Here is a 23,912-nt window from a genome sequence, read left to right on the forward strand (position 1 = left end):
TTGGCCGCCGCGCCCAGCGACAGGTACACCGTCTCCTGGGGCCGCATGGAGTGTGGAGGCGGCGAGCGTCGGGCCCTCCGACCATGGCCGCCGAGTGGCACCGGCTGGGCGAGACGTACTACCGGCGCACGCGGCTGTACGAGCTGCCGTGGCCGAGTGAGCGACTTGAACAGGCACTTGTGGCGGCCTCCAGCGATGGCGGCCTCCTCGCGATGGCGCGCGATCCGCGGCAGCTCGTCGCGCTGGGCGAGGCTGGCGCGATCGAGCCCCAGATCCACGTGTACACCGGCGCGGGCCAGCTGCTCGAGACGCTCCCGCTCGACACGTCGTCGCAGCTCGTCGCGCTGGGCTTCTCATGGCGCGACGACCTCGTCACTGTGATGGACGACGGGCATGTCCGCGTGTGCTCCCTGCTCGTGCCGTGCCCCCGTGGCGACGCCGTGCGCCAGCCGGCGACGCCCAGCTCGCACTATGTGCCCCTGTCGCTCGGCATAGAGGCGGCCGATACAGGCGTCGCTGCGGCGCTCGTGTGTGCGGACCGCGTGTGGGCGCTGCTGCGCAGCGGCGCGATCGTCGAGGCGCCCCTTCCCACGTCACCGTCCACCGACTCGATCTGGACGCAAAAGACGCGCGCAGAGCCGCCGCGCGTGCACGCACCGCTCGCAGTGCCCCCGAGCCCACGGCGCCTCGTCGCCTGGGCGCCCGCGCGCCCTGCCGGCCTGCTCCTGGCGACCGAGCAGCGCGTCTGGGCCCTCGATGCGCGCGGCTACCGCGAGCTGCCACACACCGACGGCCCATACAGCGCCGTGCGGCCAAGCCCGAATGGCCAGCTGCTCGCGCTGCTCGCCTCGCACGAGGTGCGCGTCGTGCGCGCCGACGGCACGCAGCTGCGCGCATGGGACGTGCGGCAGAGCGAGGCGTACCAGCGTGCCCGGCCCATGCCGCGCGTGCCTGAACTGCTCGATGAAACGGCCATGCCATCGGTGGCCCACGAACGCGGCGGGCTGGGCGGCACCGGGCTGTGCGCGATCGAGTGGTGCGGCGACAATGTCGTCGCGCTCGCGTGGCCCGGCGAGGTGCTGCTCCTCGGCCCGTACGACGAGCCGGTGCACCTGGCGGTGCACGGCGTGCCGTTCCTGTACAGCGACGCCGCAGGCGTGCGCATCGTCGATGCGCACGCGCACGACCATGTGGCGCGCGTCGCAAGCAGCACGGCGCATGCGCTGCGAGCGGGCTCCACGCACGTCGCGGCGCTCCTCGTCGAGGCCGCGCGCATCGCGCCGACGGAGTGCGCGCGCGCGTACGAGGCAGTGCGTGCGATGGGCGCAGACCTTGCGCTGGCCGTCGAGACGTGCCTGGACGCTGCGTCGCACGAGTGGGACACAGACACGCAGCGCCCCCTCCTCCAGGCCGCGCTGTTCGGCCAGACGTGGCTCGACGCGCCGGACCCCGCGCGCTTGGTCCAGGTGTCGCGCACGCTGCGTGTGCTGCATGCCGTGCGCGCGCCGACGGTCGGTGTGCCGGCCAGCTACGACGAGGACGCGGTGGGCGTGTGGCTGTACCGCCTCGCCGCGCGCGCGCAGCATGGACGAGCCGTGGCGATTTGCGAGGCGCTCCATCTCAAAGCTGACGCAGTGCTCCTGCACTGGGCGCGCGTGTACATGGCGCGCATCCGCGCCACGGACGACGACGAAAGCGTCGCGCAGACGATCATCGCGCGCTTCCAGCGTGCGCGCACCCTGCGCTATGCGGACATCGCTATGACCGCCTGGCAGGCGGGGCGCCCGCGCGTCGCGACGCGCCTGCTCGAGCACGAGCTGCGTGCTGTCGACCAGGTGCCGCTCCTCCTCCAGATGCACGAGCACCGCCCCGCCCTCGCGCGCGCCGTCGAGAGCGGCGACACGGACCTGGTGTACCACGTGCTGTTCACGCTGCAGCGGCACCTCTCGCGCGCCGCGTTCCTGGACGTGGTGCAAACGGCCGACGTGCGCGACACCGAGTGGGACACGCACACGGTCGGGCTCCGCCCGTCGGCGCGCCCGGCGTACGTGGCGCTCGCCGCGCACCTCCTCGAGACGTATGCGCGCGAGCAGGACGAGGGTCTGTTGCGCGACTATTATTTCCAGGACGATCGGCACAGCGACCTGGCGCTGCAGTGTGTGGCCCAGGCGTATGCAGTGCCCGCGAGCGAGCGCGGCGAGGCCCTGCGGCGTGCGCAGCAGCACTTTGGCGACGATCGCGCGTGCGCGAGCGAGGCGCGGCTCACGGGCGAGGCATGCGCGCTGCTGGCCGTGCAGACCACGCTGGCTGCCGAGCTGGCTGCGCTGGGTGTGCGCCCGACGCCGGGCGTCGTCGGCCGCTCGCTCTACGATACCATCGCGCTGTGTGTCGCGCACGGGCTGCCGCGGCGCGCTGAGCGCCTCCAGCACGAGTTCCGCGTGCCGGACGCGCGCTACTTTGCGATCCAGATGCGCGCGCTCATTGCGCAGGGCGATCTGGCCGCGCTGTGGCGCGTCGCGACGCAGCGGCGCCCGCCGGGCGGCTACGAGCCCGTGGTCAGTGCGCTGCTGCATGCGGGGCACGTCGAGGAGGCATGCCGCTACGTGGCCAAGGGCGCCAGCGACAAGGCAAGTCGAACGAGGATTCTGTACGTACAACACACTTACCCAGCGCACTGCTCGACCGGTGCACGGATGCGGCGGTGCGCGAGCGGCTGCAGGCGGCTCTGTCCTAGATACCCTGGCGGCGCGCCGCGAAGCCCGCGGGCAGCAGGCCCGGCGCCTCTTTTTCGCCACGCTCGATGGCATCCAGCGTGGACAGCAGATCGTAGTTGATCTCGTCGCTCACGACCGAGTCGTGGCGGTATGCCGCGTGGCTGCGCACAAACTGCCGGATGTACGCGGCATTCGTCATGAGCCGGCCGTCCGCCCGCGCGCCGACTAGGTCGAGGTACTCGTCCAGTGCAGCGCGCTGCGCGGCCTCGAGCGGCTGCGTGTCGAGGTAGCGGCGCACGAGCGGCAGCAGTCCCGGCAGGTCGTCCGTGCCGTGGAAGAGCTCGGCGAGCGTGTACTCGTGCGTCGCCGGCGCATCGCCGCGGCGGAAGTGGAAGCGCTGCGTGTGGACCGCGTCTCGCCGCTGCGCGCGCTGCAGGTTCTCGTCCACGAGCGAGATGGGCATGTACCAATCGACGCCGAGCTCCAGAATCACGCGCGTGAGCAGCGCGATGCACACGCTGAACGCCGCATTCTCAAAGTCGGTCAGCTGGATCTCCATCGGGCGGAACTCGACGCGCCACCCGATCGAGTCGCCCGGTGGCGGCGGCTTGAACCGCATCGTCTGCCAGTTGGTCGACTGCAGGTTCTCAAAGTGGTCGACCGACGTCGTGTCGTCCAGGTCCACGTTCTCGGAAAAGATCACCAGCGGGTCACGCACGAAGAGGTGCCCCACATGCGCGGCCAGCACCGCGTCGACGCCCGCCTCCCGCAGGCGCTGCTCGACGCCCTCGTTCACCTCGAGCGGCACGTCGTTGCACGCGCGCGCGGCGTCGTTCGCCCCCAGATACGAGTCGACCGAGCCGTAGCGGCTCTTGCGCAGGCGCCGCGCCTGCGTGTTGGAGTTGTGTGCGCCGGGCGTGCCCGCCGCCGCGAGGGGCGCCTCGCCCCGCTCCGCAGGCGTGCGGTCGTCGACCGCTGCGCTGATCACGTCCCAGCGCGCGTCTACGTCCCCGAGGTAGCCGCGGTACGTAGGGCTCGCGGCACTCGCCGCGAGGAACAGCGGCGTGAGCGGCACGAGCTGGTCGTACAGCTTGCGCGCCTCGTCCATCGACGCCGCCTGGAACGTCACTTGCAGGCAGCAGCAGCCCATGCCAAAGCCCATGGCGTCCATGTAGATGTGGTCCGCCCATGCAGCGCCCTCTCGCGCCTCGCTGTCCTCGGCGAAGAGGTCGCGCTCCCACGGGATCGTCGGGTCCACGAACGGCCTCGGCGTGTGGGTGTCGCGGAAGATGGGCACGTTGATGCGCACCTTGGACCCGCGGCGCTGCCGGATGTTGGCCGTGAGCGTGGGGAAGCGCACGTGGGTGTTGATGATCTCGTCCGGGAGGAAGAGCGAGTGGCTCGCCGTGCCGTGCGCCTCGTGCGGCGGATCGGTGAACGCCGTATCGGTGACGCCGAGCCGCGGGAACGACCCAATCGTCATCGGCACCTCGTTCGGGCGCAGCCGCTCACGCGTAAGTCGCCGGCGCACGAGCATATCGCGCTCTACACGCAGCAGCTCGTCCGCACTCACGCCGAACGGCCGGCCGGGCGTGCTCTCGATCATGTACCGACCGTACTCGGGGTGGAACGTCGGCAGATCCGCCGAAGAGGCACCCGGCACATCAGCGCCACGGCACTGCGCAAGCCGCTGCAGAATCTCGCCCTGGCGCAGCGACAAGCGCGCCGTTTTCTGCTCGGGATCCAGCGCCACGACCATGTACTCGAGCTCGTCGCCCCAGAGCGGCGCATCGCCGTGCCGCTCCCTCAGGCGGCGCCATATCGCGAGAAACTGCTCTATGCCGTGCACTCGAACGTGCTCCGATAGCTCGCGCGCATCCGGCCACGCCAGCGGCGTTCCGAGCGACAGCAGGCCCATGCCGGTGTCGCGGGCGGGGGCGAGCTCGACGGGCGCCGCGGCCGCGGCTGGGGACCTCCACACGACACCGCTTATTTCCGGGCGAGCGTCGAACGCCGCGGACGACGGGCTCGCCGCATGCCGGCGTCGGCGCACGCGCACGAGACGCCGCGAGCTGAGATCTACGTTGACGGGCGTATCGCCGCTGCGACGCTTGTAGGCGCCCTCGCCCTCGTCGTGTACCTTCTCTGGGGCACACACATGCTCCGCCCCTGGGACCCCCTGCGCCTCTTTCGCCCGGCGCCGCGGCCCCGCCGAGCGCCGCGCTCTGACCTGCCGGACGACGCGAGTGCGCGCGCGCTTGAGCGCACGCCATCCCATGCCGCGCCCTACTACTGCGGCCTTGTCAATCCGAACGTGTACTGCTTCTTCAACAGTGTCGTGCAGTGCCTCGGCAGCCTCACGCTCCTCGCCCACTACCTCGATGATACCACGCGCATGGCCGAGCACTGGAACGTGCCTACCCCCGTCACGGATGCGCTGCGCGCACTCCTGGTGGCCCTCAATACGCCCTATGCGAATCGCCGTGTCCTCGTGCCGCGCGAGCTGCAGGCGGCGCTCGCGCGCGTCTCGCAGTCCAATGGTCTCCGGACGCTGCTCGGCGCGCACCAGCAGCAGGACGCACACGAGCTCTGCGTCCTCCTTGTGCATGCACTCGACGAAGAGCTCGGCGCCGTGCAGCACACGCGCTCCCAGGCCCTGCGCACGGAAGCCGCCGGTCTCAGCGGCCTGGTGGCCCCGTCGCACCTCGTGCATGGACAGCCCCGCACGCAGCTCGGCGGACCGGGCGAGCGCGTCGCGTCGCCGTTTCGCGGCACGCTCGCGCAGCGCACCGCCTGCGGCCAGTGCGGCTACATGGAGGCTGTGCGCCACTTCTCGTTCACGGACCTGGACCTCGTGGTGCCCGGCTCCGCATGCACCCTCGAGCAGTGCCTCGCGGCGTGGTCCCAGCTCGAGCAGATCGACTGGACGTGCCACCGATGCAGCCTGCGCGCCACGGACGCGTCCCTCGGCGCAGAGGTGGCGCGCCTTGAGGCCATGCCACCGACCGCGCGCACCGCACGCCGCCTCGCGCGCGTGCGCCAGCAGCGGCAGCGCGTTGCAGCCGCGCTCCGCTCTGGCGCGCACGAGAGTGAGTGGGAGGCTACACATGCCGCAGATCCCCTGCCGCACGTACGTGCACTGAGTCCGGCCGCCACAAAGCAGGTGCTGCTGGCCGCGCCACCGCCGGTGCTGGTGCTGCACCTGAACCGCTCATCCTTCTCGCTGGGCGCGTATGGCGCTAGCAAGAACCACGCGCGCGTTGTGTTCCGCGAGTGGCTGGACGTGACGCCATTTACGACGGGCGCCGCGCTGCACACGGAAGCGTTCCGTCCGCTGTCCACGAGGGGCGCGCGCGGCTCGGTGCGCTACCAGCTGCGCGGGGTCGTCACGCACTACGGCTCGCATAACTACGGGCACTATGTGTGCTTTCGGCGGCGGCCGGACCGTACGTGGACGCGCATCTCGGACGAGCAGGTGCAAGCGTGCACACTCGACGACGTGCTTGCGCAGAATCCGTACCTGCTCATGTACGAGCGCGCCGATGCAGTCGCGCGCGCGGGCGACATACACGAGCAGCCCCTTGTACCTGTACGGCGTGCCCGTGTCCTGCACCGCTGGGACACGGGCGCCGCCCATGTAGCGGCCCACGCTTAGACGCCGAGCTTGCGCTCCATAGCCGCATGGATATCCCGGGTCTCGCCATGTGCATCCGCTGTGGGTCAGAGACGTGGACGTACATGGAAGAAAGTCGATCGGGTCGAGCGTCTCGTCGCGGCCATCGAGGATGTCCAGGTGCACGTTGGCGACGCGGCGCGCTGGCATGTGCGGGGTATGCGAGACGATCTTGCGCTCCATCATCGTGCGCATGGGCATACCGAGCCCGAATGTGTTGCGCTGCATTGTGAGCTTCCACTGGCGCTGCGTCTCGTCCCAGCTTTCCAGGCGGTGCTGCAGGGGGTGGCTGGCGCCAGCGGCGGTCTCGTCGTGCAGGCTCCGCAGGCCATGGCGCATCGCATCGTGCACGCCATGCTCGGGATGCAGGGTCGATGTCTGGGTATGCACATGTGCCGCCTGCGCCGGCGGCACAATCGCCAGCGAGGCAGAGGGACCAGCAGCACTCGGCATGAGGTGGCGGAGCGGTGCAGCGACGCGTCGGCGCCGGGTGATCAGCCACGTGGCTCAAAACCTGCCACCGCCGCCCCCTCTTTTTTTTGCGACCGATGGGCCAGCGCCGCACAGGCACAAAAACGGCGCCGCGCACGGCACCGGAGGCGGACGCGCCCGCGCGTACTCCAGCGCCGCCGCGCGCAGACAAGCGAGCACGCACGGCTGAGCCAGCGCCCGTCGTCACGGATGAGTTTACCGCCGAGTCGACCCGCGAGGTGCCTGTCGCCCCCGGCGACACGGCGCCAGATGCCGCGGCGAGCGAGGCTATCGTAAAGCTTTCGCACTCAGTGCGGCACCAGGTGGCGATCCCGCCGGGCTACGACTATGTGCCGCTGTCCAAGCATGTGCCGAACGACCCACCAGCGCGGTCGTGGCCCTTTGAGCTCGATCCGTTCCAGCGCACGTCCGTGTACTGTATCGAGCGTGGCGAAAGTGTGCTCGTGAGTGCACACACGTCAGCCGGTAAGACGATTGTGGCCGAGTACGCGATTGCGCAGGCGCTGCGCGATGGCCAGCGAGTCGTGTACACGTCGCCCATCAAGGCCCTGTCTAACCAAAAGTACCGTGAGTTTGCCGCCGAGTTCAACGATGTCGGCCTGATGACGGGTGACGTGACGATCAATCCCAGTGCGTCGTGCCTGGTGATGACGACCGAGATTCTGCGCTCCATGCTGTACCGCGGCTCGGAGATTATGCGCGAAGTCGCGTGGGTCGTCTTTGACGAGATCCACTACATGCGCGACAAGGAGCGCGGCGTCGTGTGGGAAGAGACGATCATTCTTCTGCCGCGCAAGGTGCACTATGTGTTCCTCTCGGCCACGATCCCGAATGCGATGCAGTTTGCCGAGTGGATTTCGAATATCCACGCGCAGCCGTGCCACGTCGTGTACACCGATTTCCGCCCGACGCCGCTGCAGCACTACCTGTTCCCCCAGGGCGGGCAGGGCATCCACCTCGTTGTCGACGAGAAGGGCGTGTTCCGCGAAGACAACTTCCAAAAGGCCATGGGTGCGCTCGCAAGCGCCTCAGGCGAGGACCCCAGCAGTGCGGACGCGGGCCGCGGGCGCAAGGGCGAGACGAAGAAGGGCGGCACGTCCGGCCCGTCGGACATTTACAAGATCGTCAAGATGATCATGGTGAAGCGGTACAACCCCGTGATTGTGTTTGCGTTCAGCAAGCGGCAGTGCGAGGCGCTTGCGCTGCAGATGAGCAAGCTCGAGTTCAATACGGACGAGGAGCGCGACATGGTGCAGACCGTGTTCACCAATGCCATCGACGCGCTAAGCCCTGAGGACCGCGCGCTGCCGCAGATTGAGCACATCCTCCCACTGCTGCGCCGCGGCATCGGCATCCACCATGGCGGACTGCTGCCGATTCTCAAGGAGGTCATTGAGATTCTGTTCCAAAAGGGCCTGCTCAAAGTGCTCTTTGCGACAGAGACATTTAGTATTGGCCTCAACATGCCCGCGCGCACCGTCGTGTTCACCGCCGTGCAAAAGTGGGACGGCAACGAGTTCCGCCACCTGACGTCGGGCGAGTTTATCCAGATGAGTGGGCGCGCTGGACGCCGTGGTCTTGACGATCGCGGTATCGTGATCATGATGTTCGACCAGAAGCTGGACCCGGCCGCCGCCAAGACCATGGTCAAGGGCGAGGCCGACTGGCTCCACAGCGCCTTCCACCTCGGCTACAATATGGTGCTCAACCTCATGCGCGTGGAGGGCGTGTCGCCCGAGTCGATGCTAACGAGCAGCTTCTTCCAATTTCAGAACGCGGCGTCTGTGCCGGCGCTGGAGCAGAAGCTGGCCGATACCGAGGCGGAGCGCGACGCGATTGAGGTGCCGGACGAAGAGGCGATCGGCACCTACTATACCATGAAGAAGACGCTACAGCAGCTCGACGAGGACCGCCGCGAGGTGCAGCGGCACCCCAGCTATGCCCTCCCGTTCCTGCAGGCAGGTCGCCTCGTGCAGGTGTCGGCGCCCGAGCGCGACTTTGGCTGGGGCGTCGTCGTCTCGTACCAGAAGCGCGCTGTGGCGCGCGGCGCCGATGCTGAGATGCGCGCGCCGTCGCACGCCGAGTATATTGTGCATGTGCTGCTGCGGTGCGCACCCGGCACGGTCGTCTCTAAGAAGCAGGAGTTCGCGCCGTCGTTCCTGGGCATCGAACCGGGCCGCGAGGGTGGCGAGTGGATCGTCGTGCCGGTGCTGCTGACGCATGTGCAAGAGCTCAGCGGGATCCGCTTGTTCCTGCCGAAGGATCTGCGCCTCAAGGAGGCGCGCGCGCAGGTCGGGAAGAACATGGCCGAGGTGCACCGCCGCTTCCCGCAGGGCCTCCCACTGCTCGACCCGGTGAAGGACATGAAGATCGACGACGTCAAGTTCCAGCAGCTGCTCGGCAAGCAAGAGATCCTGCGCGAGCGCATTGCGAATGCGCCGATCGCGCAGGACCGCGCGCGTTGTGACGAGCTGTATGCGCTCTACGCCGCGAAGCAGGCCGCGCAGGACCAGGTGGCAGCCATCCAGGCGCAAATCACCGCGGCGCACAATGTGCTGCAGCTCGACGAGCTCAAGTGCCGCAAGCGTGTGCTGCGCCGCCTCGGCTTTACGTCCGCGGACGACATTGTCGAGAAGAAGGGGCGTGTCGCGTGCGAGATCAGCACGGGCGACGAGCTTTTGCTCACGGAGCTCATGTTCAACGGCACCTTTAACGATCTTACGCCCGAGCAGTGTGCCGCGCTGCTCTCGTGCTTTGTCTTTGGCGAGAAGAGTGAACACCCGTCGCGCTTGCGCGAGGAAATGACGGCGCCCCTACGTGTGCTGCAGGACACGGCGCGCCGTATCGCGCAGGTATCGGTGGAGAGCCAGCTGCCGGTGGTGGAGCAGGAGTATGTGCAGAGCTTCAAAGTGGAGCTGATCGAGGCGGTGCTGCAGTGGTGCCAAGGTGCGCGCTTTGCGGATCTTTGCCAGCTGACAGACGTGTTTGAGGGCTCGATCATTCGTGCATTCCGTCGGCTGCAAGAGCTGCTACGCCAGATGGCCCAGGCCGCCAAAGCGATCGGCAACGAGGAACTCGAGACCAAGTTTGAGCAGGCGCTCGTCAAGCTCGAGCGGCCCCAGTCGATTATCTTTAGCCCGTACGTGTGTGTGTGCTCACCCCAGGTCGCTGTATCTGTAGACTCTATTCCTCAATGGCCATCTCGTCCATGTCGTCGAGCAACTCGTCCAGCTGCACGCGCGGGAGCTCGCTGTCCGAGCCGTACTCGCTTTCGTTGTCGGTGGTCGCGCCGTCGTCGCCCACCTCGTCGGCGCCGTCCTCGTCCATGTCCTGCGGCTCGCGGTACGCGAGGGCGCGGCGCGCCTTCTTCGCCTCCTCGTGCGCGATGCGCTCGCGGTCTTTGTACAGGTTCACGTTCGAGCGCATCTCCTCGTCCTCCTCGAGCTCGCGCAAGAACAGTTCATAGTCGCGCTCGACACGCTGCGAGTCCAGACCGCCGCGGCGACCCAGGGCGCCGCGGCCAACCGCGTTCTCGTCCGCATTCGGGTCCTCGGCCTCCTTCGCGATACTCTTCAGCTTCCACGTGCGCTTCGAGCGGCGCTTGCGCTCGGGGTAGCTCTTCTTCACAAGCACCACGTCCGGCCGCCGCGATTCGGGCACGGCGTCCCACTCGGGCGAGTTGAAGTTGGCTGTGGCGAGGTAGTAGCCCATCACTGTGTCGCCCGGCTGCAAAATGTTGCCCAGGTGCGTGCGCACATGGAAGACCGCGTCCGCATCACCAAACGACGTCGAGTTCATCGGCGACACTTGCGCCTCCGCACCCGCAAACTTGGGCATGCTCTGCCCGTGGGGGCCGTGCGCCGTCTCACCGGTCGGCTCAATGTCGAGCACCAGGAACTCGACCATCTCGGGTATCGTGCAGAGCGCCGGGAACGGCTCGCGCCAGTACTTTTCCGCGGTGAGATCCGCGAGCTGCAGCGACACGGGGTCGATCAGCTTGATCACGTTGCTCACACGGAACGGCAGCACAAACTGCCCAATGTGCCCGAGCGAGCGCGCTATCGGCAGCGGCAGGCAGATCAGATCGTCCTTGCACAGTGGCACGATCTCCACACTGTACGTGAACTTGTAGTTGCTCGCGCTCGTATGCACGTCCATGCTGATTAGCTGCTCCGACTTGGTCACCCGCGTCGGCACCACACTCGCAAGAAACTCACACATGCGGATCGCATGCGCACGCTGCGTATAGAAAAAGTCGAGGCCATCCTTCTTCTCTAGCACCGATACAGTCTCGCGGTGCGCATTGTACTTGAGGATCAGCTGCTCCAAGTACAAAAAGGTGCGCTTGTGCGCCACCTTTTGGCGCACCTGCACAGACGCCTTCCACATGTTCTTTGCAGCGAGTCGTGTGCAGTCGGGGCACTGGCCGTACTGCACCACGAACTCCACCTCAAAGACTTGCTGCAAGATGGTCGACGTGAACACCTCCTTCTGCACAGTCAGCTTCACCCGCAAACGCTTGCTGTGCGGCTCCGTCCAGATGAAGTTGGCGTCAATCAAACGCACTGACTTGAGACCCTTGAGCTTCTTCAGGCATATCGCCAGCAGCTCACGCGACTCGAGCTGCGCAATCACCCAGGTGCTCGGCGGGTTCAGGTAGCGCTCGCAGTTGCGGCAAAAGTTGATCGTCGCCTGCTTCGGAATCAGCTCCGTAATATCAATCGAGTTGCGCAGGCAGTTCACACAGAGATTCGCATTGTTCGGCTCAATAGGTACACCACAATCGGCACACAGCACCATGCGCTGTGGCGCCGGCGCGTGGTACTCCATCATGGCTCACCGACGCCGCCACACGACGTTTTTTTTCCGATCTTCGTGGAGGTCACGTGGGGAGGGGACGTGCGCACGGAGCGTATCCCTCTCACGCGTGAGGCTGTGGCGCTTGTACCGGCAGGACCGGGTTGGGGGCGCACACCAGCCAATGCGCCTACGACGTGGCAACCACATGCCGGAGGCGGTTGGACCAGTATCGCCTGCTCCTCCTATCTCAGTGGCCGGAGACACGCAGCCCTCGATACCCCCAGCCACCGATGCGCTCGTGCGACTGGTAGGCCCGGAGCTGGGCGATATGCCCCATGCGTCTACGGACGCCAGTGAATCGGTATCCGTGTCTACGCTCAACCGGTGGATCGACGGAGAGGCCCAGGATGCGCGCCTGAGCATCATGGACCTTTTTGTCAATGTGCACCGCAGCAACACGACGCTTGGACTCGCATCAGCAGCCGCCTCTTTTGCTTGGATGCCACAGATACAGGAAACACTTCAACTACCGGCACCTACTCATTCCTTGGTCTGCCACTGCGACTGCAGCGCGCCGTATGCGCGTGTAGACCTGGTTGTTCATGCCCCCCGCCAAAGAGCCACAGCGGCGCTCACGCCGCCCCTGCCCCAAGGCCACAGTGCATTGTCGCTTCCTGGATGGCATCTCGCCACCGACCAATTTGCCACAGCTTTTGACCATACAGTCTCGATGCCGCTCGTGCTTGACCATCACTGGCACGCCACGGATGGCGTCATTGTCCTTACCCTAACAATCGAGGCGCTTGATGAAGATAAACTCCCACTAGAAACGCCCAATGTTATGACGACCAAGTGGGAGGCAACTTGTTCGCCAGATACCCCGGGTGTATGGCAGATCAGCCTGACATCGCAGCATGCGCGTATCGGTCCTTTTGTGCTCCAAATGCACGAACTATTTGGCTTAGATGCGCACAACGAGCAGCCGCTGGCGCCGCCGCCAGAGACAAAGGCGGAGCCAGCGCCGAATACTGGCATGCTCGCACTCAATGAAAATCTTGTTCACAGCGCTGCGTTGTTGACTGAGGACCTGCGTGAAGACGGATCCGAGTGTCCTATATGTATGAGCGAGGCGACGAGTACGCTCCTATTTCCTTGTACACACGCCCTATGTCTCGAATGTGCTGTGCGCATACGCGACAGTGTGCAAAAGTCACGCATACATGATCGGGAGCGTGGCCGGGCGCCGCGACAAGAGTATGCGTGTCCCCTGTGTCGTAGAACCATCGAGTCGATGCTGTCACTCACGCAGTAGCTTGGATATCTACGCTAGTCTTAGATGACATCATCCATGTCCTCCATATCGTCTTCGCTCTCGTCTGGCGCGTCTCGCTCGACCTTGACGCGCTTGGTATCGCTAGGCTCGTCAGGAAGTGCACCGCGTTTCTCGCCAGCTGCTGCCTCGTCAAGTTGCGCCGTGTACCGCGCATAGTAGTCCAAGTCTTCGTCGCCCTGCGCATCGTTCGCCAACACCGACTCACTCGGCACATCCTCGAGCTCGGATGGGCGCCTCTGGGCTTCGGCATGCCCCAGGCCAGTGCGCTCGCCACTGACCGTCGATGCAAGGTGCCACGACGGGAGAATATTTTGTGCGCGCTGCCGCTTCTCTTCTTCGGCGCGCTGCTGCTGCTGATGCTGCGTGTCGGTGGACGAATGGCCCGACATTTCGACCTTGAGGGCCGGCGCCTTCGGTGGCGGCGGCGGCATGGCTCCCGGTGCGAGCGCTGTGTCGTCGCGAGGTGCCTCATGCTGCCAGGGCGGTGCAGCGCTGTTCTTCGCTAGCCATGCATGGATGTCCATCGGAGGCAGAGCAATACCCTCAACGCTGCGCAGCGACTGCTGCACCACATGCAATTGCTCGTTGAAGCGCGTGAGCGTGTCCTTGGACTTCCGCACATCCTCTGCGTCCTCGTTGTCGACGAGTTCCGTACCACATCCCGGGACTTCGCACACAAAGATGTTGCGCATAATGTCGAGCAGGTGTGCCACCTCCAGTGCCGAGTAAGAGCGCCGGCAGCGAGGACAGACATACCCTTTGTTGTCAAGACCGTTCCGGAGCTTGGTATCGATGTGGCGGCGCATGGCCATCATGCGCCACTTGGTGACGTCCAGGAACTGCTTGTAATCGACAAAGTAGTACGTGCGCACGACCGAGCGCTGGAACGGCCCCTCACGCGACTCCTGCGTGCGATACACAGACACAATGCGATCCTCTACAAGCTTGGCAGCTAGAGAGCCGAGATCGCGTGCCTGCAGCCCGACACGCCGTGCCAGCACGTCCGACGGGATCACAGCAATACTGACTAGTTGGTCTAGCAGCAGAATGTGCCCATCTTCGTAAAAGAGACGCCCGATGATTTGCACGAGGCGGCGGATCTCGGCCATCTGCGCTGGTGTCGCTGGCGGCGCCTCCTTTGCAGGTGGCGCCGTGGATCCAGCTCCCTCAGCGGCGGGAGGACCTGGCGCTCGACTCGCCGCCACGGTGCTCATGGGCCCAAGCGCAAGAGGGAGCGACGCGGCAGCCGACGGGGGTGTCGCAGGCCAATCGCGTGCCCTGCCCTCCACTAGGTTTGTCATCCACACGCGCGCGCGCTACGACCCCGGTTGGCTCACGGGGCTTGTTGACCGCTGTCTACCGCCGGTCGCTCTGTCCCAATGAGGCGGATGTCGCGTTCCGTGACGCCGGCGAGGCTGCTCACAGACGATTCCCTTGATGTACATGACGACGGCCAGCCTCCGGTATCGTTCAAGCGCCGTTCGCGCCAGACCTCGGCCGGCGGCCTATCGTCGCTGCGTCGCTGGGTAGGCCGCGACTCGTTCCGCAACTCATCTGCCTTTACCCATCGCGTGCGTGGAAGTGGTGTGCCGGAGGGCTGGGAGCATCCGTCGCGGTACACGGGTGCGAGCCATATCACAGTACCGTCGATTTTGCCGGCCATCCAGCCGGCACCCCAGAGCAACCCGCTGCCGCTCATTCCCTACACGGTGGTATGCTTGCTCATATTTGGCGAATTTTGCTCGTCTGGTGTGGCCGGACCGTTTCTCTTTTTTATGCTTGACGGCTTCCAGATTGGCGACGAGAGCAAGGTCGGTTTCTGGGCCGGTATTGTGGCATCGACGTTCTTTTTTGCGCAATTCCTCACGTCGCTCATGTGGGCCTCTGTCGCTGAGAAGCATGGCCGCCGCTTTGTGCTGCAGCTCTCGATGATTGGAAACTCACTGGCGCTTATCGCTTTTGGTCTCTCGGGCAATTTGTGGGCCGCCATCTTGTTCCGCTTTGCGCAGGGTTTTTTCAACGGTGCCGTTGGCGTGGCCAAAGGTGCCGTACGTGACCTCACCGATGAAACGAACGAAGGCCGCGCGTACGCGCAGATGGGCTTTTGGTGGGGTATGGGCGGAATTGTCGGCCCGATCCTGGGTGGTGTGCTGGAGCATCCGGCGGAAAAGTATCCGTGGCTGTTCGGTCGGGTGGCCTTCCTCAGAGCCTATCCATACTTTCTTCCGTGCCTGCTGGCAGGCTCGAGCACCATCGTGGGCGCTCTGCTGAGCCTGCTGTTGGAGTCCGATGGATCCATGCGTGGCTCTATCCGTCTCGGCGACCAACCGGCATCGCTCGAGCACGCAGACGGCTCTCGCATACCCTCGCCAGGCGAGCAAAGCGAGTGGTCGCTGTCCCCTTCGTACGTAAGTCGCGGCCGGCCGCGCCACATGGATGCGACGCATTGGCCACAGGCCTTCGGGCCCCGCCCGCTCTCGCAGGCGGGTTCCGTCTACGACGCGGCGAGTGTGCGCCACCGGCCCGCATCGCAGCGTCTGCACAGCGAGGGCAGCTTAAATGGACGCAACTCATTTTTTGGACTGGACCATGATGAGGACGGTCCCGGCATGTCGATCCTCGAGCGATTCGTGCTGGCCAATGATGACGCTATGCATACTATCACTGACTTATGGGTCGCGGCCGCCGCAAATACGGACGAGTCGCTCGAGGACCCTGATACCATTGAGGAGGCGGAGGAGAGCGTCGATGATGAAGACACGCTCGACCATGACGACGACGCTGCGGAGACGCCGCCCCTGCTGGGTGCTTCGTTCTCGCAGGAGCAGCGCCGCCCATCGGGCTCGTATGTGCCGCCGTCCCACTTTGCGCGCGCCCAGATGCAGCGCCAGTCTAGCGGCGCGTCAATGTCTGACTCGGAGCAGGTGCCGCTGCAGACCGAGGCCGAGGCCGAGTCGAATGCACCGATGCCGGCAGAAGCGAGCGTGTCGCCGCTGTGGCTCCTGCCCCTAGTTGTGATTGTGCACTATGGCGTGCTGTCGTTCCATTCGGCCATGTTTGACCAGGTGTTTATGTCGTTCTTGGTGACGCCTGTGCCGAGCGGTGGCCTGGGGCTCACAGCCGGTCATTATGCACTATTGATTGCGGCCATGACGCTGTGCCAGGTGTTCTTCCAGTTCCAGTTGTACCCGAACTTGGGCCCGCCTAACGGCCGCTTCTCGCATCTGGCCGTGCTGCAAGTGGGCGTGCTGCTGTACCTGCCGTGCTATGTGCTCTTCCCGTGGCTGCGCACGGCGCTGATGCCGAACACGGATGTGCTGGTCATGGCTGTGATGATCCTCTTCACGGCGCTGCGCTGGCTCGCGAACATTTTGTCGTTCACGTCCATTACCGTGCTGCTCAATGCGTGGACGCCGCCGCACCTGGTGCCGCTGGCGAATGGCCTCGCGCAGACCACCAGCAGTCTGGCACGCTTTGTGGGCCCGATCCTGGGCGGCATGGTATGGGCCAGCAGCATCCAGGGTGGTCCGCACGCCCACGCATGGCCCTTCAACTTCCACCTGGGCTTTTGGGTGGTCGGCCTGATTGCGGTCACGGGGGGACTGCATGCGCAGCGCATGAAGGACCTGCTCGCCTAGTCCAGCACAATCACATCGTCGGCGGCCTTGACACGCTTCGTTCGCGTATCGCTTTCGTCAGCCTCGCGAGCGCGCTTCGCAGGCGCCTCGCGCGGCGCGGCAGGGACCGGCGGGGGAGAGATGGCCCGGACCTCGTCGGCCTCCTGAGCATCGCTGGCGATAGGACGCGCCGCGCGGCGCTTCTCGGGCAGCGACACGCGGTCCAGGACGCGGCACGGCTCCGATCCGCGTTCCAGTACGAGCTGCGCAGTAGCCTTCATATGGTCTTCGTCCGCAATCGACACCACATCTGTCGTTTCCACATGTAGATCCTGCAGCGTTTTGTCCACATTGTCTTCCAGGTCGGCATCGTAGAGGATGCGCGTGCCCACCGAGATGGAGAAGAATGCGTCGTCGCCGTACCCCAAATCCTGGCGTGCGACATCGACGAGATGCTGCAGCGTGGCGTCTGCGGGGTTTACGGCCACGCGGACAAATACGTCCTGGCACACACCACATTCTGCATGGGGGGGCGCGGGAGCGAACGTGGTAAATACACGCGTGGCGCGCCGAGCGAGACTAATGACGCGCAGTGCGTCCCATCGCTCCGCCAGCACATGCAGGGCCTGCATCGTGACAAGACCTGCCACCATGGCATTCGTCGTGGCGATCGCAGGAATAATGTTGCCAGCAATCTGCTTCGTCTCGAAGCGCGTCTGCTCCTGGATGCCATACACGTGGGCCCGCAGGTTCGCGGCGGCTGTGACAAAGCCGAGGGCCTCGTCGTCGTCCTTATCAAATGACTGTGGCGCATCGATGGCACGCTTTGCTAAGGCCTCGGCACAGTCGAGGAACAGCAGCGCATTTTCGCGCAGCGTCAAGGGCCGCCGGTCCCGCAGCGTCGGGACGGACGAGTCGGCGGCCGTCTCCGGGTCGGCCTGCGTCGCCTGAGCCAGCGACAGTGGGACCGGCTTGCGCCGGTGCGCCCACATATCCTCCATGCTCAGCAGGCGCTCCATGTCCGCGCGATACACCTTGTCGAATATGCGCTCGCAGGCCTCGCGCGCGGACGCACGGTTCGCAGCTGCCTGGCGCAGTGCCCGCATCTCCTGCGCCTCACGGCGCAGATTCTCGAGTTCCTGGACTGGGGTAAGTATCGTGCACGTACTGTTTTCGCCGCGCTGCTGCGCTTGGTCGAGCTCTTGCTCGTCGGCCTCTGCCTCAGCGTCGTTGCCAAACAGTTGAGGAAAGAGCCAGTTCTTCGCCCACACAATACAGTGCACGGGCGTCGACGGGGTCGAGCGAATGGTACAAACGGGGAACGTCGTCGGCGTCGGGTGGGCCGTGCAGTCGTAGCACTCCGTGTGACCCACGCGGATCGGCTGGACTTGACCGAGGAACCCGGCCGTGCCGCTCTCGATCATCGGCACGCGCGCCATCACGCACATGCGGTTCACCCACCTGCGTGTCTCCAGGTTGTCCAGAGCATTGAGCACCACGTCAAAGGATGCATAGAAGGCGATATCAAACTCGGGCGCCTTGATGTTGGCGTGGTGCGCCACAATCGACACGTCAGGGTTAAAGGCAGACGCAGTCTCCTTCGCGATCACAGCCTTGCTTTGCCGGATATGCTGCTTTTGGAAGAGAAACTGGCGGTTCAGATTGGACAGGTCAATGGTATCCAGGTCGATCTGGGTCAGCCGTCGTGCGACGTACAATGTCCACATGGCCAACGCCCACGAGCACGAGATCCTTCAGCAGCTCACACCCAATACCGCCTGCACCTACTACAAGGATGCGCGCATGCCGTATTCTCTCGAGCTCTCCAGGACCCAGCGCCGCGCGGAGCGCGTTGTAGCGTGCCGAGCTCGCCATCGCGCACGGAAGAAGAGGGCTCGTCGCCACTCCCTCCACTTGGGTCGGCCCCGCCGCCTGTGCGTTGGGCCACACCATGCGGCGGGGCGCGCGGACGGGGCCCGCGGCATGGCGCGCACGAAATGCCGTACGACGCTGGGATGAGCGCCGAATCAATGCATTTATGCCTACGCCCAAGGCAGGGCACGAGCGCCCGCCGATGCTCGAGCATGAGTACCAGATCCGGCTCGGCGCGACGATCCGCGTCCTGCGCGATACGCTCCCGCAGTTCATGGAGCAGGGCCTAGTTGACCGCACAGACACTCCAGCGAGTGGATCTCTATCGAACCTGCTTGGTCCAGGGGCCTTGATACGGCATGCGGAGCCCGAGCACATCTACCATCCCCACATCCACTTTCGGTTCCGCGCAGGAATGCCAGACGGCGGTGCGCGGACCAGCACAGATGGCGCGCCTGCGCCAGGAGAGCAGGGATGGGCGCCTACCTTCTCGCTGCACGGCCGACGCACATACTTGCTCAGCGCCTTTATGCTGCGCCACGCACTGCATGCATGTTTCGTCGCCCCTGAGGTGCGTCTCGAGCACCTGGCATTCTTGCGCAAACCTACGCTGCCAGGACAGAGCACAGAGGCCATTCCGCGCGACGAGCTGCTGACGCGGATCCGGTTTCGTGGCATCACACGGGTGGGACAAGCAGAACAGAACTACACGGTGGTGTGTCGCTACCGTTTTGATCGGCGCACGGCGATGATATGCGAGCACATCGTCGACAAGATGGTGCCGCTTCCCGGCTTCCGCGTGTGGCAGAGTCTCTCGAATATTCGACATGCCTAGCGGCTGGCGACGCGCGGCGCCCATAGCTCGCGCGACATGCCAAATGCGCGGCGCAATGTAGCATCATACAACCCCTCCTCTTCCGTTACATTCGCTGTGTTCGCGGCAGGCACGAACGGTGGGCCCAGTGGCACTGCCAGCAGGGACTGGTCGGCCCGGTTGACGTAGCGGAACATGGGCTGCGGGTGGTTGGCCTTCATATCACGAGGCTTTCGTGGCGCGTCAGCGTCCTCTGCGCCTTCGTTGTCGCCCTTGCCCCGCACTTTGCCGGCCTGCTTCTTCAGTAGACGATTGATAGTCTAGGTAAGTAGCGCGTACGTACCTCGATCTTGTCGTCTTCAAGCTTGCGTTCGCTCTGATTACGCCGCCTGCGCGCCGTCTCGGAGCGCCGCAGTGCGAGCTCCGTTTCCGAGAGCTTCTTTTTCTTGGAAGATTCTGCGTCAGTGGTAAAGGCATACCCATAGGAAGCTCGACCAGCTCTTCGGTCGACAGACCACGCGCGCGGTTCGCCCGCGCCAATTGGCGAGCCGTCATCGGCGCCTCGCTTGCAGCGTTCGACGCTTCGTCCGAGTCGTCGCCTTCCAGCTCGTCATCCTCGCCCTCGTCGTCCTCCTCCACGTCCTCCCCGGCACGCGACGCACCATCGTCCATTTGGCGCGCGCGTGCAGAGCGCTTGGGCGCCCGAGCGGACTTGCGGCGCGGAGGTGTTTCCTTCACACTCTTTCGCTTGAGCGTAATGCGCAGCGGCGCGCGCCGAGAGCGTCGGTTTGTTTCGGGCACCTCGCTCTCGTCCACTTCGTCGACGAGCTCGTCCACTTCGTCGTCGTCCTCCTCCGACATGTACGTGTCGTCGTCCTCTGGCTCCTCGGACTCAGGTTCGCCCGCCTCATAGTCAACCGGCGTCAATTCACCGCTCGTCTCGTCGGCCTCGGGCGTGTCGAGGCGCTCGGCCTCGCCCACGGACATGGCGGAGGGACGTGTGGAGAGCACGTGGCTACCTGGCCTACTTAGAAGGTCTGCGACTGCACGACACGTGCGAGGCGCTGCTGCTTGGACAGACGCCACTCGTCCTGGTCCTTCGCGTACCGGTTGAACAGGGGCTGCACCTTTTCCTGGCGCTTGCGCTTGGAGATGTTCGCAGGGTCTGCCGTGCGGAAGAAGCGCGGCGCAACCTCGACGAGCCACTTGGGCTCGATCGCTGTCACCTCACGCATGTACTCCTTGGACGTCATCACGACCTCATGGTACACAACATACTCGGGTGGACGGTGGAAGAGGCTGCTAGATGGATGCAGATACACGTTACCGCCGCCCTCAGCCAGCGTGCGGTAGCCTTCCTGCGGATCGCGCTTGGCCGCATTGCGGAAGTAACCGGAGCAGATAGCGCGGCGGACGCGGTTGTAGTTGCTGCCGCACGATAGGATATCGTGGTGATAGCGGTCCATGATACCCACGAGCTGCTTGCGCACGTCCTGCGCGCGCCGCAGGGCCCGGCCCTGGATAAAGTTGTCGACGCACCACGGCATCGAGCAGCGGCTCGCGACCCACGAATTGTACACGGTCAGCAGCGTCAGGTGATCGCCCTCCGGCTGGAAGAACTTGGCGCGTTTGGCATCGGCCTGCGCCTGCTTGTCTTTGGGGCGGTAGAACACATTGGGGATGCTGAGCATCGCCACAATGCTCAGCAGCTCCTCGCTGCACCCGAGGTCCACACTCGCAATAAGCATCTTGGCCATCGGCGGATCCATCGGGAAATCGGCCATCTTGCGCCCCAGGCGGGTAAGCAGGCCCTCGTCGTCCAGGGCGGAGAGCGCGTACAGCGATTCGAGCGCCGTGAGCATCGTCTGCGCCGGCGGCGGATCCATGAAGTCAAAGTGCAGCAGGTCATTGATGCCCATGGCTTTGAGCGACAGGATCGTCGACGACAGGTTTTGTCGCTGAATATCAGGGATGGGATTCGGCAGCATCTCATTGCGGAACGCAGCCTCCGTGTACAGCCGATAGCACTTGCCGGGACCTGTACGCCCTGCGCGGCCACATCGCTGCCGCGCCTGGGCCTGAGAGATAGGCGTGACGACCAGCGAGTCCATACCGAGGCGCGGGTCGTATGCGTTCTGCTTGACAAAGCCGGGGTCGACCACATAGTAAATGCCGTCGATTGTAATACTCGTCTCGGCAATGTTCGTGGCCAGCACGACTTTGCGGGCGCCTGGCGGCGCCGGCTCAAAGATGCGCGACTGCATCTCGCTCGGCAGTGCCGAGTACACCGGCAAAATAATGAGCTCAGGCACGCTGGGGCCCAGCGCACGCATGCGCTCGTACAAAATCTCACAGCTGGTATCAATTTCTTCCTGGCCCGTGAGGAAGACCAGGATGTCGCCGGGTGGCTCAGAGAGGTGAATCTGCATCACCGTTATAAGACTGGCATCGAGATAGTCGGGCTCCGGCTCCTTGGTATACAAAATTTCGACGGGGTACGTCCGACCCGGAATCGTGAATATGGGGCACCCAAAAAAGTATGTGCTGAACTTCTCGGCGTCGAGAGTGGCCGACGTCACAATAAGCTTCAGGTCCGGCCGCTTCTTGAGGGCTTTTTTCAGCAGGCCAAACAGCACATCTGTGGCAATAGTGCGCTCGTGCGCCTCGTCCAGCATAAGAACCGAGTAGGCACGCACGTCCGGGTCGACCAGGCACTCGCGCTGGAGCATACCGTCAGTCATGTACTTGATGCGTGTCTCGGGGCCAGTGCAGTCCTCGAAGCGGATCGTGTACCCGACCTCTTGGCCCACACGGCAGCCAACCTCCTCGGCCACACGCTTGGCCACACTCACAGCGGCCACACGGCGCGGCTGTGTGCACCCAATCTTGCCGTGGTCCGCAAAGCCTTCCTCAGCCAGGTACTGGGTCAGCTGCGTCGTTTTGCCGGAGCCCGTATCACCGACGACGACCAAGACCTGGTTGTCGCGCACCGCCTGGACTAGCTGCTCGCGCAGCTTGAAGATGGGCAAGCTCTCCCGCTGCTCCTGCATGCTCAGTGTGGTGATCTTGCCGAATGTGGTCGTCTTGTTGAAGGCGTGCTTCTTCCACGCAGGCTGCTGCTGCGCATGTTGGCCCCGCGCTTGGCCCTTGAGGTCCTGCGCAAACTTCTTATCGCTCGCCTGCGCCATGGGATCAAGCCACCCCGTGGAGGTATCGCGCGACTGGCGCTCGGCCGCCTCGTTCATTTCCTGCTGCTTCAGTTCACGCCGCTCCTTCGCGAGTGCCGTGCCGGCCTGTGCCGCACGATTGAGCGAGCCGTCCGGCGCCTTGACAATCTTCACGGGCGACAGCTCCAGTGACGCGGCCGTCTGGCCCGCCAGGAACGGCGCCTCTTTTTCGTTCACTTCGATTTCCACCTCTTCATCGGCGTCGTCGCCAGCGAGACGCGAGGCAGGCGTGGAAAACTCTTCCTCCATGAGCTCAGGGTAGTCGGAGGCCTTGGCCACACCACTAGCAATCAGCTGTTTGATCTCCCATCGTTCAGGGCTCGTAAGCCGCTTGATACCGCGCCCGCGCCGATCGTCCGGCAGTGGGGGCGCGGGTGGCGCCCCAGCGGCAGAGCGACCCAAAGGAGCCGCGTTGGCTCCCGTCATGGCGCGTGAGCGCTCTGCGTCCGCGCGCGCCTGCTGCAGAGCACCGAGGTCACGCCCAGTCTGTTGGTCGACGTCGCGCATCGAGAGTCCAATGCGCTGCCCCTGGATCGAGACAACCTTCACCTTCACCGGCTGGCCACGCGCCACCACATCCGAAGGGTGACCTACACGCCCTTGCGTCAGGGCGCTGATGTGAACGAGGCCATCCTGGCGCCCAACAACGCCGTCCAAAGTGACAAATGCACCAAAGTCCTTTACCCCCGATACGATGCCATCGTAGATCTTGTTCAGAACAGGCGTCTCGTCCGGTGGCGCCACGGGCGCCCGCGATCGGCCACGCTCCGGCTCGGGCGCGCGCGGGCGCTCAGGCGCCGCGCCGGCGGCGGCCAAAGCCGTCGTCCGCTTGCGCGGCGCGGCCTCATCGTAATAATCAGGAGGAGCCCACGCTTGATCTTGGATCGCTAGTCCAGGGAGCATGACGGCCTGGCGCTCCCGCGCATCGCCAGCCTTGAGCGCGCGAGCGCGCGCCTCCTTTTCCTGCTTCGCCTTCTTGTGCTTTGGATGCAGCGTCGTAATGAGTCGATCCAGATTTTCGACGAACTCGGCCGCGAAGTCGGCGCCGATCTCGTCGAGCTTCGCCTGGAACGCAGGGAGCGAGCCGCCTGCCTGGTCATGTAGCGAGATGACAAATTCAGCGAGGACACGGTCGTTGATCCCCAAGTGGTTCTCAATTTCTGTCGAGATCTTGGAGACCAGCGACAGGAACTCGAGCTTGTACAGCGGGTCGTCCTCCATGCTGCCCGCACGCGAACGACGCCCACCGACTGTCGCAGACGCTCCTGCACGGCGTGCGCCTGTAAGTCACGTGATAGCAGGCACGAGCCCCGAATGAGGCGGACGCGCACGCGTCCATTGCGCGTGCAGCGGCGGGCGGCGGCGCGTTT

At 64.9% G+C, this 23,912-nt stretch overlaps 11 protein-coding genes across 11 annotated transcripts; 4 read left to right on the top strand and 7 right to left on the bottom strand.

The window, feature by feature from the left end:
• Positions 1-83: 83 nt before the first annotated feature.
• MSY001_0208 (uncharacterized protein) lies at positions 84-2,734 on the top strand (the record flags this gene model as incomplete). Its single annotated transcript, XM_018884208.1, has 2 exons — positions 84-2,647; positions 2,671-2,734. The coding sequence occupies 2 exons, from the start codon at positions 84-86 to the stop codon at positions 2,732-2,734; spliced, it is 2,628 nt and encodes an 875-aa protein (XP_018738851.1).
• Positions 2,735-2,843: 109 nt separating this feature from the next.
• Positions 2,844-4,632, bottom strand: MSY001_0209 (uncharacterized protein; the record flags this gene model as incomplete). The annotated part of the gene is made up of 2 exons (XM_018884221.1): positions 2,844-2,886; positions 2,954-4,632. The coding sequence occupies 2 exons, from the start codon at positions 4,630-4,632 to the stop codon at positions 2,844-2,846; spliced, it is 1,722 nt and encodes a 573-aa protein (XP_018738852.1).
• A 477-nt stretch (positions 4,633-5,109) lies between these two features.
• On the top strand, positions 5,110-5,957 carry MSY001_0210 (uncharacterized protein; the record flags this gene model as incomplete). Its single annotated transcript, XM_018884232.1, is given in 2 exon segments — positions 5,110-5,844; positions 5,859-5,957. The coding sequence occupies 2 exon segments, from the start codon at positions 5,110-5,112 to the stop codon at positions 5,955-5,957; spliced, it is 834 nt and encodes a 277-aa protein (XP_018738853.1).
• A 408-nt stretch (positions 5,958-6,365) lies between these two features.
• MSY001_0211 (uncharacterized protein) lies at positions 6,366-6,840 on the bottom strand (the record flags this gene model as incomplete). Its single annotated transcript, XM_018884243.1, has 2 exons — positions 6,366-6,427; positions 6,453-6,840. The coding sequence occupies 2 exons, from the start codon at positions 6,838-6,840 to the stop codon at positions 6,366-6,368; spliced, it is 450 nt and encodes a 149-aa protein (XP_018738854.1).
• Positions 6,841-6,935: 95 nt separating this feature from the next.
• On the top strand, positions 6,936-10,059 carry MSY001_0212 (uncharacterized protein; the record flags this gene model as incomplete). The annotated part of the gene is made up of 2 exons (XM_018884254.1): positions 6,936-10,018; positions 10,044-10,059. 2 exons carry the CDS (start codon positions 6,936-6,938, stop codon positions 10,057-10,059), a joined length of 3,099 nt encoding a protein of 1,032 aa, XP_018738855.1.
• A 3-nt stretch (positions 10,060-10,062) lies between these two features.
• MSY001_0213 (uncharacterized protein) lies at positions 10,063-11,709 on the bottom strand (the record flags this gene model as incomplete). The annotated part of the gene is made up of 1 exon (XM_018884265.1): positions 10,063-11,709. The coding sequence occupies one exon, from the start codon at positions 11,707-11,709 to the stop codon at positions 10,063-10,065; it is 1,647 nt and encodes a 548-aa protein (XP_018738856.1).
• Positions 11,710-13,011: 1,302 nt separating this feature from the next.
• On the bottom strand, positions 13,012-14,226 carry MSY001_0214 (uncharacterized protein; the record flags this gene model as incomplete). The annotated part of the gene is made up of 1 exon (XM_018884276.1): positions 13,012-14,226. One exon carries the CDS (start codon positions 14,224-14,226, stop codon positions 13,012-13,014), a length of 1,215 nt encoding a protein of 404 aa, XP_018738857.1.
• A 174-nt stretch (positions 14,227-14,400) lies between these two features.
• On the top strand, positions 14,401-16,597 carry MSY001_0215 (uncharacterized protein; the record flags this gene model as incomplete). Its single annotated transcript, XM_018884287.1, has 2 exons — positions 14,401-16,474; positions 16,524-16,597. 2 exons carry the CDS (start codon positions 14,401-14,403, stop codon positions 16,595-16,597), a joined length of 2,148 nt encoding a protein of 715 aa, XP_018738858.1.
• Positions 16,598-16,646: 49 nt separating this feature from the next.
• Positions 16,647-18,504, bottom strand: MSY001_0216 (uncharacterized protein; the record flags this gene model as incomplete). The annotated part of the gene is made up of 2 exons (XM_018884298.1): positions 16,647-18,320; positions 18,346-18,504. 2 exons carry the CDS (start codon positions 18,502-18,504, stop codon positions 16,647-16,649), a joined length of 1,833 nt encoding a protein of 610 aa, XP_018738859.1.
• Positions 18,505-19,332: 828 nt separating this feature from the next.
• Positions 19,333-20,302, bottom strand: MSY001_0217 (uncharacterized protein; the record flags this gene model as incomplete). The annotated part of the gene is made up of 3 exons (XM_018884309.1): positions 19,333-19,635; positions 19,659-19,771; positions 19,795-20,302. The coding sequence occupies 3 exons, from the start codon at positions 20,300-20,302 to the stop codon at positions 19,333-19,335; spliced, it is 924 nt and encodes a 307-aa protein (XP_018738860.1).
• A 41-nt stretch (positions 20,303-20,343) lies between these two features.
• Positions 20,344-23,763, bottom strand: MSY001_0218 (uncharacterized protein; the record flags this gene model as incomplete). The annotated part of the gene is made up of 2 exons (XM_018884320.1): positions 20,344-20,614; positions 20,636-23,763. The coding sequence occupies 2 exons, from the start codon at positions 23,761-23,763 to the stop codon at positions 20,344-20,346; spliced, it is 3,399 nt and encodes a 1,132-aa protein (XP_018738861.1).
• Positions 23,764-23,912: the final 149 nt, after the last annotated feature.

This window comes from Malassezia sympodialis, genomic scaffold (assembly GCF_000349305.1).
Source record: "Malassezia sympodialis ATCC 42132 genomic scaffold, msy_sf_1, whole genome shotgun sequence".
Taxonomy (NCBI): Eukaryota; Fungi; Basidiomycota; class Malasseziomycetes; order Malasseziales; family Malasseziaceae; genus Malassezia; species Malassezia sympodialis.